General features: G+C 36.6%; 1 protein-coding gene across 13 annotated transcripts in view; it reads right to left on the reverse strand.

The window, feature by feature from the left end:
* Positions 1-8,825, reverse strand: part of LOC117784241 (heterogeneous nuclear ribonucleoprotein L) — a 127,349-nt gene extending 118,524 nt beyond the window's left edge. For 4 of the 13 annotated variants that reach the window (XM_034621920.1, XM_034621921.1, XM_034621926.1 and 1 more), the window contains exon 1: positions 4,708-4,875. In XM_034621920.1, the coding sequence (XP_034477811.1) occupies positions 4,708-4,875 (168 nt within the window). Of the gene's footprint in view, positions 1-4,707; positions 5,420-6,805; positions 6,927-7,185; positions 7,520-8,064 lie in introns of those variants that run through there. The other 9 variants (XM_034621928.1, XM_034621927.1, XM_034621922.1 and 6 more) reach the window with 8 other exon arrangements.
* Between the last annotated feature and the right edge of the window lie 6,718 nt (positions 8,826-15,543).

Genomic DNA, 15,543 nt, shown 5'->3' on the forward strand with positions numbered 1-15,543 from the left:
AATACCACCCCTATTGAATGATGGTCAAAAAGTGCAGCTTTCCGGACGTTGCCCGGACGACGCATTTAATTAACAGAGGAGAGAAAAAGCCAAAGGATAGGATAGAAACAACAACAAATGCATTTCTGGCTGCCATTAGACCTTGGATGCATCATATTGAAAAGACCTTGCGGCAATGAGTGGTTTGGGTGGTTTGGGTGCTTTGGGTGGTTTGGGTGGTGCATGGCGAGTCAGGTAACTAAAAATGCATACAGCAAATGGGGAAAATTGTGAAAATTGTTAAAGGGGTTGGCATTTTGAAGCGCCGGCAACGACCTCGAGACGCACCACCAAAAAACGCACTCGCGTTACAATTACTTCATAGTGAGTGAGAGAAGAAGAAGAAGAAGTCAAAGGATGAGGAGGATAAGGAGGATGATGATGATGATGATGCTGACTAAACTCAGGCACAGATCCAGTGCTAATGCTGCCTCGGTCAGACGAATATGCAATCTATTTTTAACTGTCTGGCGGGGGCATCTGCTCAGGCATATGGAAAGTGGGTGGTAGTGGTGGTGGTGCTGCTGTGACGCTTGCCGGGGGAGCAAGCAAAATTTATTTGCCATGGCTGTTGATGCCACACAGCCACTGCGTGCGTCACGCGGCCAGACGCAACGGCGTCGTCACTGATGCCGCCAATGATGTTGCCACTGATGATGTTGCCACCGCTTTCGCTTCTGCAGCTGATGTTATGCATTTTCGCGCAGACGCCTCTGGGTGGAGAAGGTGGCGAACATCGGAGTTTGTATATATTCGAGTGGTCAGAGCGGAAAGGATGGGGGGAAATGGATAACATGGCTTGTGGGTCTAACATGGCTGCAAATTGCATGCTGTGGTCAAAAATTTGTAGCTTTGTCGTTGTTGAAATGCTTTCTATGCTATTGAAATGTTGGCTAACTAGACGGAACAGACTCAAAGAGATGGAACCAGAGAATGGTTACACAATAAATTCATTAATTTATTTTTAACGACTTTAAAATCGAATTATTTAAAAATTAAGCAATATATTTTTGGGAAGGAAATTTGATTTATTGAAACCAAATCGAGATTTTATAACTTCAGATAATTTAATATAATTAAAGATCTAAAATTTAGATTCTAAATTATTTAAAAATGTACAAAAATACTCAAAATGCTAATTATCGAACATAAAACAGGCCAAAAATATACTTGATTAATATAAAGTACAGAAATTATTAATTATTTAATGTAAAGATATTAAAATACCAAGTCAATAAAAGGCAAGTAGTTTTTCGATATTTCTCGCAAGATAGTATTCGAATTTGTCAGTCAATTGTTATAATTTTAGCTAAATTAAAAAAGACAAAGATTTGACATCAACTTGTACATCATTAAGTAAGTGTAACAAAGTTCATCGGTAGTCTTTTTGCACTTGGGCATCTTCCAAGAGGGGCACAGTGCTTAATCCTTATAGCTGGCCCCATGTTGATGCCACTCACGGAAGGTTGAGTAAGCCGTGTAAAGCATTTAGCCTGCTGCAAGTGCAGTTAAGCGTGTTAAACTTTTTCATAAGTTTTCTTCTATTTTCTTCGTTTTTTCCTCAGTACATTCGCCAGCACCAAGTGCACTTAATCACATGGAAGTGTCGGCCAGGGATGGAGGGAAGGGTCATGTGGCAGGTGTCCATGCTACCACTTTTGGCGACAGTCGTCTGTCGCGTCGACGTTCACGGCACGTACGCTGCAGTCGCTGCCTGTAGGCAATGGGAAAAAAAATAGCTTAAACGATGCCAAGTGGCAAGCGGCGTTAGCCAGGCCTGAACCTTAGGCTCGACATAAAGCCTGGGCAAAAGGGCCAAAGCGCAACATGGCCAAAACCCTTCAAATGACGAGAAGATGCTGCTTCATGTGCTAATTGCGCTGTCAAGTCAAGTGTGCGTGTGTGTGTGTGTGTGAGGGAGAGCGAGAGAGATAGAAAGAGAGAGAGAGAGAGAGAGAGCAGACGGAAGCAACAGCTCAAAAGCCAAATGAGACACCCACACACACACACACACCGCATTAGCGTTGTAAAGAGAATATTTGTTGCATACTTTGCGCGGCCGCAGCAGCAACATTTTCCGCTCTCACCAACCACCCAAAAGAATTTCCCTTAACAACAAATGGCAGTGCTAAGCATTTTCCCATATTCATGTTCATTTTCGCATTCAGTCAAATCAATTTCAACTCAATGTTCCGCGGCCCATTGAACACAATAGATTTTAGTTTCAATGCTCTTCAATTCTATTGTTTCTATTCCCAATTCTATTATTTTGGTGTTTCATTTCGACGTTTTCATTTTTGGCGTAAAATAAAAATAGATGAAAAAAACATGTTTGAAGCGCAAAAATGCCATAGAAAAACAAACAACATTTTATCGGCATGCAGAGATAAAGCGCCGGCAACAACAGCATTTCAGTCGAAACAGACAGAGGGCCACAACCAATGGCCAAAATCGATTTTTCCAACCCTCAACATGTGGCTGCATTGCGACTCTGCCAACTCAGCGACTCTCTGTCTAGGCCCTGAGCTCTGTTCTGGTCTGGTGTTTGGTCTGAGGCTGTCTGAAGGCCCCAAAGGCGATGTAAAAATAAAACAACAACAATTGTGATGACAGATGCCAAAAATAACTAAAGTGTTGCTATAAATACGGTGGATCTTTAACCATTTGAAGTTATATCATAATTACATATCAGTTAATTATAATTTGTTTGCAATATAAGAGATATTTCTGATTTATAGTAATTTATGATTGCAACAATATATAGAACTTATCTTTTATTAGAAAAATATTAGATTATCGATTTAACAACGTCCTTTAAAAAAGGGAAATGCGGTACAAAACTGAACCAATTTGTAACACAATTTCATTTTGATCATAATTTCTAAATTCATTTTTCATTTAATTTTTGTTCATTTAAAATAGAAAATTAAATTTTTCGATTTTGATCTCTCCTTGTGATTTTCGAAAATTCAAATCTCAAGTTGCAGCGCTCGTATCCCTCTATAAGGTTTCTCAGTTTTATCAATCCAAATCTAATCCTGCCTGCCTGCGACCTGCATGAAATGTAATTCATATGACAGCAGTCTGAATGTACTCTCGCTACTTGATAACCTTAGAGAGCCTCTTGAAAACTGCACTTCAACCCCCAAATAACGGTCGAAAAACTTTATCACAAAATTTCTGGTATGCCATCCCCTTTTTGTTATCAACAACAGGGGTGAACCTTAAGCTTAGCCCCCACTGATTGAATAGAGCAACTGAAGCAATAGATGATATAAAATGTGTGCTTTTCAATATGACGCAGATGGGGGTTGACTCCTACCTCGCATGTTGGCCAGACTATAAAAGTTTTTCAGGTAATTAGTTATTGGGGTTGCTGATGTTCCCAAAAAAAAAAAAGAATTTCAACATTTGTGCAGTGCTTCATATCGTTATACTACCATATTTTTATAACTAGCAAACGATTGTGGTTTTCCGGGAATCGAATTTCATTTGATTCGATTCGATTGCAATCATAATAGAGTGATCAAATTCGTGGAAACATAATTAATTATCTGATCAAATACCTAATACAAACTATTGGATAAGGATTATTCTAACAATTTGGGGATGTATATCCCCATGTATACATATATTAACTGAAAAATGTAAAAAAGAAATACCTCATCGTATACCAAATTATTTAAAAACATCACTCAAGATCAAGGAATCTAACCGAAACCAATAATGGTTACGGTTTCGGTTCCAAAACGTTCCGAAGCAACTATTTCAGTAAAAGGTTCAATTTTAGTTTTCTTTCTTTCGGTTTCGGTATCAGTACCGGTACGTAACGGTACATCAAATCAATTTTGAAACATTTTAAAATGATAAAGTGTCGTTTTTCATAATTATGACATCGAATAAATATCTAGATCCAGAGGAATAACATTTTTTGAACGAAATTAATAAAATTTGAATGCAGAATTAATTAAGATGCTAAACCATGATCAAAATGGCATTCCAATTGAAAATCGGGTCAGTTTTCTTCAAGTTATGACAGTTGGAAGTTTGTCAACTCTTTGACCTAGCAACTTTACCACAAGCGTACCGGTGCAAGCGTTTCGGTTCTTGAAAGAGAATTAATTTTGATTACGGTTTCAGTTCCGATACCAGTAACGGTGTTATTCACTGCTCAAGATGCTTTGATGAATATTATCGGGTTTTATTTCATATTAATACGCATATAAGGAGTTCAGTAAATATATTAAATTGTACAGTCTCAAAAAGAATTGATTTTAAATATGGTTATATTTATTTTTAACTCAAGAAATATTGATACATCGATACTTTTTGACAGTATAAATATATAGTAGTATACGGATTGTATAAAAGTTTAATAACACTACCAAATGGGACTAGTTATTTATATTGGACTTTTTGAAAGTGTAAATCATTCAACAGTTAAGAACCGAGATAAATATAATTCTTAATAAAAGAAATATTGATAAATCAATACATATCGATAGGTATATAACGCTTTCAAATGGAACCAGTCAATGTTAGTTGTTATTACTAATATTAAAAGAATAAAATAATGAAATTAGATACCCTTACTTTATCTTCAAATAGATTATTAATGACTAATTGATATTTATCGATAGTTACATACTACTTTAAGACGTTACTCACCCTAGCATGCATGTTGACGTCGTTCTCGCCGGGCTGTTGAACGCCGGTGCGTATCTTTTTGTTCTGGGGTCCCTCGCTGACGACGATGGTGGCCCCGCCACCGCTTACACTGCTGCCTGCTACGGCTCCACCGACTCCGCTGCCGTTGCTTGCACCGTTAAAGGGCATTGTGGTCGCCGTGTTGTAGTTAAGCGAAGCCTCCGTGTTGAGCAGAGTTTTTTTCGTGAAAATCTTGACGTTTCGGGCCGGAGCCTTTGCTTGTTATATTGATAATATATAGATATTTAATTGCACGGGGATTCTGGACAAGATAATGGGCTTTGCACAAACGGATAGTGACAAATCACGTATGTGTGTGCTGTGTCTGTGTCTGAGTGTGTGTATTCAAGTGTTGTCAGTGTATTTGTGTGTGTGTAAACGAAGGAACGTAAACACAGAATTGCACCGAGCACACGAAACGATTGATGAAATATCTTGAAAAACGCGCGCGATTTTTTATATGCGAATCTCTTTGTTGTAGATATATTTGAATATAAGTATTTATTGAATGTTGATGTTGTCGCTTTCCTTATTAAACACTTTCTTTCAACTTATTTGAAACGTTTCATATGTCGTTTCAAATTCTTATTGCACTTTCAATTGGCGCTTTGCAAATTTTATCGCTTAGGTTTCTTTTCTTTACCGTTTGTTGTATGTTTGTTTGTAGAATCAGCTGGAAAAAGAGAAAGAGCGTATTAAATTAATGCATAAAAAGCTTAAAATAATATTATCAACAGTTGAAAGATAAATTTCTGCTGCAAATTTTATTGATTAAGGTAAAGAAAACACTTTCAAATGCAATCAACACATTGATATCAATAAATATTTAAAATATTAAGTATTTGAAGATTTTAGTGATTTATTCTCTGTGCAAATAGTTTAACACTTATGGGACGAAATAGCTGGTACATAGCACTATTAGTAAGTTTTCTGATAAATTTCCACCAATTTAAGTAAACTTTGTAAAGTTTGTTGTCGAAGTTCCACTAACTCTTATTACTCTGACAACAAATAAAACTTTTTAAGCAGAAAACAGGTAAATATATCCAAGTATCTATTTTGCTTAAACTGGAACTAACCTCAATTGAACGGAATTATAATAAACAAAGTACTGGCCTATTGTTTTTATCGCTCAATTAGACACTAAATTATCAACAATCATATCAATCATATCGATTGGACGCTTGAATAGGCAAATTTCTACTTATCAGTAAACCCAAAATAAAATGGCGTCAATTGTGAAATATGAGCGATTATCTGTATAGTTTCGTAACATATGTGAAATATGAAGCTACAAACGGAAAGCATATGGAAAAAGCATCGGAAAATATAGAAAGGAAATGAGAACTGATTGTATGATATATTTTAAAGACTTTATGATATTCAATATACAACTTTGCTTAACATTCAACTAAAATACAAAATAAAAGTTGTAGAGATTTTGTTCAATAATAGGGGGAAGTGGAAAAGTGCATAAGCAACCCTCGCCGCTGCAGACAGCCAAAGAAAAGAAAAGCGCCGGTAAAACAGCAACGTGCAAATGGAAGTTGGCCCAAATGTCAAAATAAAAACGGACGGACAAATGACAAAACCAAAAGCAACAGCAACAGCAAAATGGAAACGAAATGAAAATGAAACACGGCCAAGTTGAAAAGCGTTTCTTCAACTGTGAAAATTCGCATCGAAGTAAACTTGAAAAAGTTGTTTCATATTTTCTTCGGGGTTTTCTGCTTTTCTATTTTCTTTTTTTTCTTTTTTTGGTTGCTCGCAACCCTTATGGAAAATGGGAAAAATACAAATGATGGAGAAGTTGCCGCTGTTGCTGTTGATTTCTGCTTTGTTTGTGGGGGCGCTTGTCAAATGCCGGGGGTTGATTTTTCATTAATGAAAGCAACGCTGGGAAAACGCAACAAAAGCGGAAAGCGAACGAACTTTTAACACAGTCCGTGCGCTTTTCCCGAGTTTTGTTTTTGTATGCGTCGCGCGAATTTTCAGATTGTTATTTTTTGTATCTTTCTCGGTTCTGTTTTTTTTTTTCTATTCCCAGTTTTTTGCGTACCACGCTTTAAAATGGCGGCGGCTTGTCAGCAACAACAACAATTTGGAATGCACAATTATGATAACGATTTTATATGAATTAAGCTTTTAATTTAGATTAAACTATTAAATTTGTTTAATTTGTTGGACACTTGATTTCTGTAGTGTTTTTTACTTTTAGTACATAATTGAAAATTTTGTTAATTTTATTATATACACATTGCTTTTAATTATTTTTTTGAGTTCAAATGTTTTTTTTTCGTATATTTGATTTAATTAAGTCGATGCGAAAGGAAAACTGCACTCTGTGAATTTTTAACTGTCAATGGGCATTTCGGGGCCTACGGAATTGACAGACAGTTCCGACAGTCGTCAGACGTCAGACGGACGGCGCCTACTTACATTCAACGTTTTGACAATTAACAATTGACAATTGAATTCGCTCTCACATACACCACATATGCATATATAAATATACGATGTATACACACATATAAACAAATGAACTTTATTTATTTTTCTTTCTTGTATGTTGGAAGTTGTATGTAATTTTCATCCGTTATATTGAAGACTTCTGCTGTTGTACACTTCGGCGCCGCGCTGGCGAATGACGGTCAAATAAGAAATGAAAACCTGTGAGAGCGTTGAACGTCAACATCGGACTCGGGCTCGGTCTCTTGCACGAACTGAGAGCGCGCACACACACGAAGCGTCGACCGCGGCAGTGGCAGCGACAGCAACAGAAACAGAGGCAGCAAAGAGAGCGAGCACGCACGTCGCACAGGTAGCCGACAACAACAGCTGCACAGCACGCGTTTTGATAGGGGTTGCAATGCCAGAGAGAGAGCCATGCAAATGCAAATGCAGAGAAAAAGACAAAGAGCGGGAGCGAGAGCTACAGAGATTGGCATAACGAGAGCGAGAGAATGGCCACGATACAGAGCAAAAGTACCTTGTGCTTTTTGTGCTGCCCTTTTTGTTTGGCTATTTCGTGGGTGGCAGAGTCGCCACCTACCGGTTATGTTTTGTTGTTGCTGTTGCTAATGTCGCTGCTGCTGCGGCTGCGAAGCAAAACAGCAAAGCAAACGACGCGTTAAGAAAAGTTTTTGCAATTTAACAATCATTTGTACAATGCACAATGCCAAAAACTCACACACACACACACACAATTGAAATTACATTTACAATTACAATTACACATATAATGTATACATACACTTTGCATGCAAGTTGTATAAAAAATAACACTTTCACCCGTTAGGCGTCGGCTTTTCTTCTTACCTTGTTTGTTTGTTGTTTTTGTTTTTCTTTCTGTTTTTACACCATATGCACTTGATTTATAATTTTGTTATTGTTTATAGTAATGCACTATTTTTGAGTGTCTAAATTCGCATGCAAACGTTATTAATTGTATTATTTTTGTTTTGTTACTTGCTGCTATCGCGTTGTCTGCTTCTTGCTTCTTTTCTCGGCGGCCCTTTTTAATACAACACAAACAAAACGAATGCGGCGTAAGCCAGACAGAGACGCATGCACAAATGACAGAGACAGCGTGATTAAACAGCGAGAGTAGTTTTTGTTGCGAGAACGAGAGCAGGAACAATCGAGTTGAGAGATTGTCTGTGTCTCTTGTATATATATATGTGTGTGTGTGTGTCAGTGTATGTATGTCTGCTGCTGTGTGTGACGTCGGCGAGTGAGCACGCAATGGAAAAACTGGCGCGGCGACAACAACAACAACAATGACAACGACGTCGACGACGCGCGGAAGTATTTAATTAAGCCAAAAAAGTATTTAATTTAAATTGATTCGGAATATTTATGCAAAATGCACACTTACGCACGTACAATGTATGTATGTATGCGATTATACTTTTTCTGCGTTATTGCACAATACACAACTATAACAATAATACACAATTTGCCGTCTCTCGTTGCTTTTTTAGTTGGACTGACTTTTTTTATTTTGTTTGTTGTGTGCGCTTTTCTGTTGCTACTGAAGGTTTTCAACCGTGCGCCACAGAGTCTCAATTCGTACTGAGAAAATGAGCGGCGGGTTCAGCGGTAAAAACTCACTTTTGCCACATTGTGTGCGAGCAGTCCGGCATGTGTATGTGCGCGCGTGTAATCACACTCTCTTTTACAAGCGTGCGCGCACTTCTCTCACTCACACAGCTAAACGGACAAAACACACAGATACAAAAACCATACGCATACACTAAAACATTCACGCACCACTCTGAACGCAAGTGCTGCTGCTGCTGGGAGAGTAACCAGAGCGGGCAAGTGAAATGTGCTTGCTCTCGCTCCCACTCTCCCACTCAGCGTTGTAATGAGCGCGCCAGAGCAACGCATAATATACAAATAAACATATGTACATATGTACATGAGTTTGTGCGATGCGTTGTTTTTGTTGTTGCCTGTGACTGGCAAAAAAAAATTGGCACAGTGTGTAAAGTTCTATGAATATTTTGCATAATATATACAAAAAAGTTACTATATAAATTGTAGATTTTTATTTTATCCAAATGATTTCCTTTAATTTAAATTTAAATTGTTTCGAATTGTTTTTTTTTCTATTATTATTAAACTTGTTTTTCTTAAAAGTTCATAGTTTCGTCACGCTATTGAAATTTACATTATGAACTGCAAAGCGATACGCACTTTATTGATAAACTATCTAATTGGCACTTTGGTCCGCACTTTGCGCAATTTAAGTTAAGAGCAAGTGTCTTGTATTTTCTCTTAAGCACACGTTTCTCTTTTACTCGTTCTCTCGCTCACCCACGCAGCACAGCACAACTGTGTTGTTTGTTGGGCTGCTCTCGTCTCGTTGCATTGCCTGCATCTTGTTTACAGTGATGTATGTTACAGAGCACTGTTAATGCAAATGCAATGTGTCTGTTAAACCTAACATTAACAGCAACGCTGGAATGCTAACTGAATTTTATCGTTATTTTAAAACTTAAATGTTGCGGCTGTAAAAAAACGAATGTCAGTAAATAAATCAAAACTAATTGCGATAAAATAAAGCTTTTAATTGGTAGTTTATTTATTTTTATTATAAATCAAATTTTAAAACATAAAAATATGATATGTATTTTCTTATGATCAGTAAATTTGTCCCAGATTTAGTATAAAATTGGATGCGGAGTTCTTAAAGATTGAATTCGATTGTGTAGCAAAGTCTTGAGAGACTTTAAAAATGTATAACCAAAACTAAGTTAAGCTTTTGATTTTCCATGTCACAAAGGACTGGATTAACGGTCTCCTGTTGCTCCCGTTAACTGGACGAGAATAATGCTAAAGATATAAAATGCTGCATGCTTCTATTAGATTGAGAGTAGGATCAGGGCGGCGATGGGGCGGGGCTGAGTGTTTGGTAGCGCTGGACAACAATGGTAACCAGGGCAGTCAAATAGCATGACATGTCCACGTTTTCCCCCTCCATCCCCTTGGCGACCGCTCTTATAACCAAACGCCCCCTCACTTAAGTCGCATATACACATGAATTCCGCTCGATGGCGTTGGTTACGTGCTTTCCCCTTCACTTCACTTCACTCTCCTCCTTTTCCGTCCCTTCCTTCCCCTATTGTCATCCCTTTCCCCTCTTCACCTCTCCCTTTAGCTGTGCTTGGCATTGGCATCCTTTCGCTTGTGCCCGTCCAAGGCTGTGGTGCTTTGCTTAATGCCAAAGTGCAGGACAACAACAGCAACAGCAACAACTACTAGTAACAATAACAACAAAAACAACTGCTGCAAGCTGCCTGGTAAACAACATAAACTATTTAGTCTATGTATGCGTGTGTTATGTGTGTGTGTGTGTGTTGGCGAGGACGAAAGTGTGGGCGTGGCATCAGCATTGGCATCCAGCGTGGGCTTCAACCAGCTCCTGGTCTATACATATACCCTCCAGCATAACTGTATATTACAATGGGTCTATCAACGTACCTCTGTATTTGTGCAACATGCAGCATTTATTCGATTACGTCCATTCAAAAGCTTCACATAATGAAAGCTTACCACTTAAAAGTCACTACTTACAGCATTCTTACGAAAAAGCTTTCGCTGAAGCTCATTAAAAAACTTTGCACTTTCCACTTATATCTTTTAAAAACATTTTAATTTCAGTTTCCATTACTCATTTCATTATCGACTCAGTCCATTTAAAAGCTTTACTATACAGATCCCTAATACTGGCAGCTTACATTATTATCGATTAAGTCTTTTGACAAGCTTCCGATTTAAAATTAATCCAACAATTTAGTTTATAATCCACTTCTAATAAAACTTCAATTAAGGGCCTAAACTTGCAGCCTAAACGAAACCTTCTGAAACAAAAAACTTCGGCTTGTAAAGCTCTACGATTTGGAAGACCCTAGTTAACATAAGGTAACTCTTATCGAAACTTTCAGTCCCTATTGATTAAAAGACTTTCGACTAAGCTTTCGTCCATAATCTTTATTTTGTAGAACCGTTAAAACACAGAAGTTCAATAATCAAGCCCAAGTTTCAGCTTTCTTTTTTATATTACTGTATAATTTAACCTTTTTAAAAAATTTAATTTGTAATAACTAATTTAATCTGTTTTTAATATTTTAAAAATTTTACTACATATTTTCTAAACTAAATTCTATCCTAATTTTCCATTAAAAATTTGTTATTTCAACTCATTAAGCAATTTTGAAATCTAACCTAACGAATTCCTAGGTTTTCGATATTTTATGCTCTTTGAAATATTTACATTAATTCTTCGCTACTTTAAAATAACATCACTTTATGGGGTATCTCAGAGTCTACTATACCTATTCTTATACACTTTTACCAGCTGTATATGGCTTAGAGTCTCCGGCAATTGGACAAAACTCTCTTTGCCAATGTTTGCATCGTAAAATATGGCTTTAGTCGTGTGTGTAACGGTCTCCACACTCGAATGCACTTATCGATAAGCATTTGGTTGTCGTTGGTTCACTAGGCTATTGTTATGGTTGCCATAGTTGCCACACTTGTTGCAGATTGCATTCCTTAAAGAATGAATTGGATTTCTTAGCCATGGCAAACATACTTTTCGGCGCACTTGAGAAACTGTTTACTGAACAGTTGTATAGCAAGCAGCTTTATGTCGTGTGACATTTTTCATTAAAATTGTGATAAGCTGGGAATAATACCAGATCCGGTTCCGAAACTAACCGTTTCATATTAAGTACCGAAAGCGAAATCGTAACTAAAATAAATTTTGTCACTTTATTAAATAAATATATTTTCCATTATCTTCAAATAGATAAATAATATTAACTACAATTTATTCTGACTTTTTAGCAGTTTCAGTATTTATCCTTTAAGTCTGTTGGCAGTGTTTACTATATTTTCTATATAATATATGGAAAGAGCAAAAATCAGTTGAAGCACTAAATAAATAAGTGAAGTCAAGAGCTATGGAGATTTAGCTTATTTTTCTAACCTTAATCGCATACTTTCACTTGACTTTTAAGCGCAGCCCAGGTGAATCTTCTTATTCTCTCTTCTGCCACTCTTACATCATCAATTCCTCCCCTGAGCTGCTGTTGTGCAACTCCCACATGCAAAATGCAAAGCTAATGCGCCTTTAAATGGATAAATATGTGGACTGGGTATGGCATTTTCTAGCACTCAAACATGCCCCCGTTTGTGGCAACAGAGGGTGGGGAGGGAGGGTGAATGCCGCCTGAAGCTGATAATCTGCTGCCATCAACGCCTTACGGCGTTCAACCCCCCTCCTCCCCCGCATGTGGCAAGCATCCGCTTCCGTTGCGCTGCAGCGTCAGCTTAGTATCCTGTTTTTGCCAGATTTACAGCTGAAACTCCTTGAAATTCCAACTGCATGTGTGTGTGCCTGTGTGTGTGTGTGTTTATCTGTGGCGTTGCCGGAAAGTGAAACGTTTATGAAAACGTCCGGCAAGGCGTGCCACCCACCACCCCCCGTCTGACCTTCTTTGGTTTTGCCATGCTAAATTTAATATTAACTTTTCTCCAGCCTCCTTTACTCGGCTAATTTGCAAGCTGAACAATGCTTCAAGAATTTAATATCCATCCGCATCAGATGACCAACAGCTAGGAGAGAATGTTGGTTACGTGTGAATCCGCATCTGAATTCTCCAACACTCTAGTCCCTGGCTCATGTTCTTGCTCTGTTTCTGGCTCTCGTCCCAAGATAAACAATGAAGTCTTGACCCAGTTCCAAGTTACGCATTTGCCTTGCCCTTTGTCATCATCATCGTCAGCAGCAGCAGTAGCTTTGACATGGACAAGATACACAAAAAAGCAAAGAAATAATATTCTAACTGAGGGTGATCAACTAATAGATACGCTCTACTCTGGAAAAAAAACCAAAAAGAGTCAGAGATCTATGTGGATAAATATTTACGATGAGGTCTGGATACTTCTGGAAATTTAAGACGATGGACAACAATAGTGTTAACCAACACTTTACTAGTAGATACCCTGTACTGTTCTTATTTTGTTTTATTTGCTCTTATACTCATACTAATTTTTTATGTAAGCTTTAAGTTTCAAAATCCTGAGATCCATTGGGTTAAACAATTTTAAAAAAAATGAATTTTATATTTTGTCAAAATATTTACTTAATTAACTATATATTAAACTTAAACTTAAACTCTTAAAAGTATGCACTTTTTTAAAAAGAAATACACTTATAACAATTGAGAACAGGTTCAGGTATTTATCTACTATATATAGTTTCCTTAAAATTCAAAAACATACTTGCGTTTTTAACTCCAATAAATCTCACTTTGCTTACTTAAGATTATAATGACCATCTACTCGTTATCGTACAGGGTATTAAAACGAGAAAAAAATTCTAAGAAATAGAACCAAAAATCCGCTAACTTTACATACTGAAATGTTCGCTTTTCCAAAAATTTAGACAGCTTTTGCTCTTTCCATAACATCACCCCATACATTTTCTTTTTTTTTTAAAGGGTTGGTGATGGACAGGAAAGGGAAGGAGATGGAAAGGCTAAGCGATTTTGTGTGGGTGCCATGGCTAAAGTGCAGTCAGACAGTCATTGGATCATTTGTCTTGGCATTGTTGCCTTTTTCAGATTTTCTTGGTTTTTTTACTTTTTTTGCACAGCTTTTTTTATTGCTGCCGTTGCTGCTGGTGTTGCATGAAAGTTTGGCAACGGAATGCTGCAATGTGGCTTATAGGTTTAGGTAGCTTATATGTCACTAAAGATAGAGAAATAAAATAAAATCTTTGTTTATACACCAAAGAAGTTGAAAAGTAAATAAAAGTAAGGAATTTGTGATGAAACAGGTGAAATAAGTTGGTTGAACAGTTAACTAAATGATTGATAAAGTTTTAAAGTTAAAAAAAGACCTTAAAATTGGTATAATACAATATCGAATATGTGAAAAAGTATTTTTATGTGAATATTCGTAAAAATAATTGTTTTTAAGTACTTAAAAAATACAGAGGTGTTAAAAAAATTATTTCAATTGATTTTAAATATGACGGAAGTTTATTATTGAAATAAAAATATTTTTTTTATAAGTGTAATAAAGTTTAAATATGTTATACTACTGCGAATTTTAATCGATGAGTACAGCCATTGTAATGTACCGCAACAAAAAACTTGAAAAACCAACGAAAAGAAAAATCCTGAAAAGAAATTTCATCGAAAATTGTGCTCCCAAATATATGCACACACACATAAGCACAACACTGGCAACGATACGTAAAAAAAGTTAACAGAGCAACAGAATCACGGGCTTGACTGTGACTCTTGCCTGATTCTGACTCTGGCTGAATGTCCGGAGCAAATGAAGGTGTCAAAATGACAAGCAGACACAGCAAAAAAAGAAACGAAGGCATCGGACAAATACACACACACATACACAGAAAAACTCTGAGATACATATATGTACTCCTGCCTGGTTGGACGTGCAGTGGATGGATGGATAGCTGGACGGTTGGCTGCCTGGCTCAAAAGTCTGTCGGACTGTCTGTCTTGTTGTCTGACTGGCTAACTGTATAAACGCCAAAACGACAGCAGCATTTGCTAACTTGCAGCAACAACAACAGCAAGAACTAAAAAAAAATAAATGAAAAAAAAAAACAATACAACAAATACAGATGCAACAACAGAGACTACATAATTGTATCTGTATCTATGTATCTACACGCTGGCCGTGCATTGTATTGCAGTTACGTGCTTGATGGCTCAGCAAAATGGCGAAAGAACAAAACAAAATAGAAGAGAACGATAAGAAACTAAAGTGAAGAGGCACTAGGAATAGTTACAATACATATCTAAGGACTTAAAGATATTTTTAGCTGAACTTATAGATATTTAGAATCCTGAAAATCGCTTAAAAAGATTTTAGATACTTCCAATTGAAAACTTTTAAGAACTTTCGAACTTTAATTAAACATTTTAAGAAATAGAATTTGACTAAAATTGTAACTGGTAGTATTTTTTATTTATAAGTTCTAAGAAACATTATCTCTAAAAGGATTTTCGGATTCAAAAAATTAGTTTCTTTTTCAGAACTTTCCGCTAGATGTTTTTAATATTTTTAAATATTTTCTTAAATTGCGAATATATTCAAGAATTATAATTATAAATAATTAAATAATTCCGAAAGTAATTTGTTAAATTTTATATTTAATTTTGTATAACCGACTTAAATAAATTGATTTTATTTTATAAACTTTCAAGTCTAACGACTAAAGCCAAACCCTAGGCTCAATAATTTATA

Source organism: Drosophila innubila, assembly GCF_004354385.1.
Source record: "Drosophila innubila isolate TH190305 chromosome 2R unlocalized genomic scaffold, UK_Dinn_1.0 1_C_2R, whole genome shotgun sequence".
Taxonomy (NCBI): Eukaryota; Metazoa; Arthropoda; class Insecta; order Diptera; family Drosophilidae; genus Drosophila; species Drosophila innubila.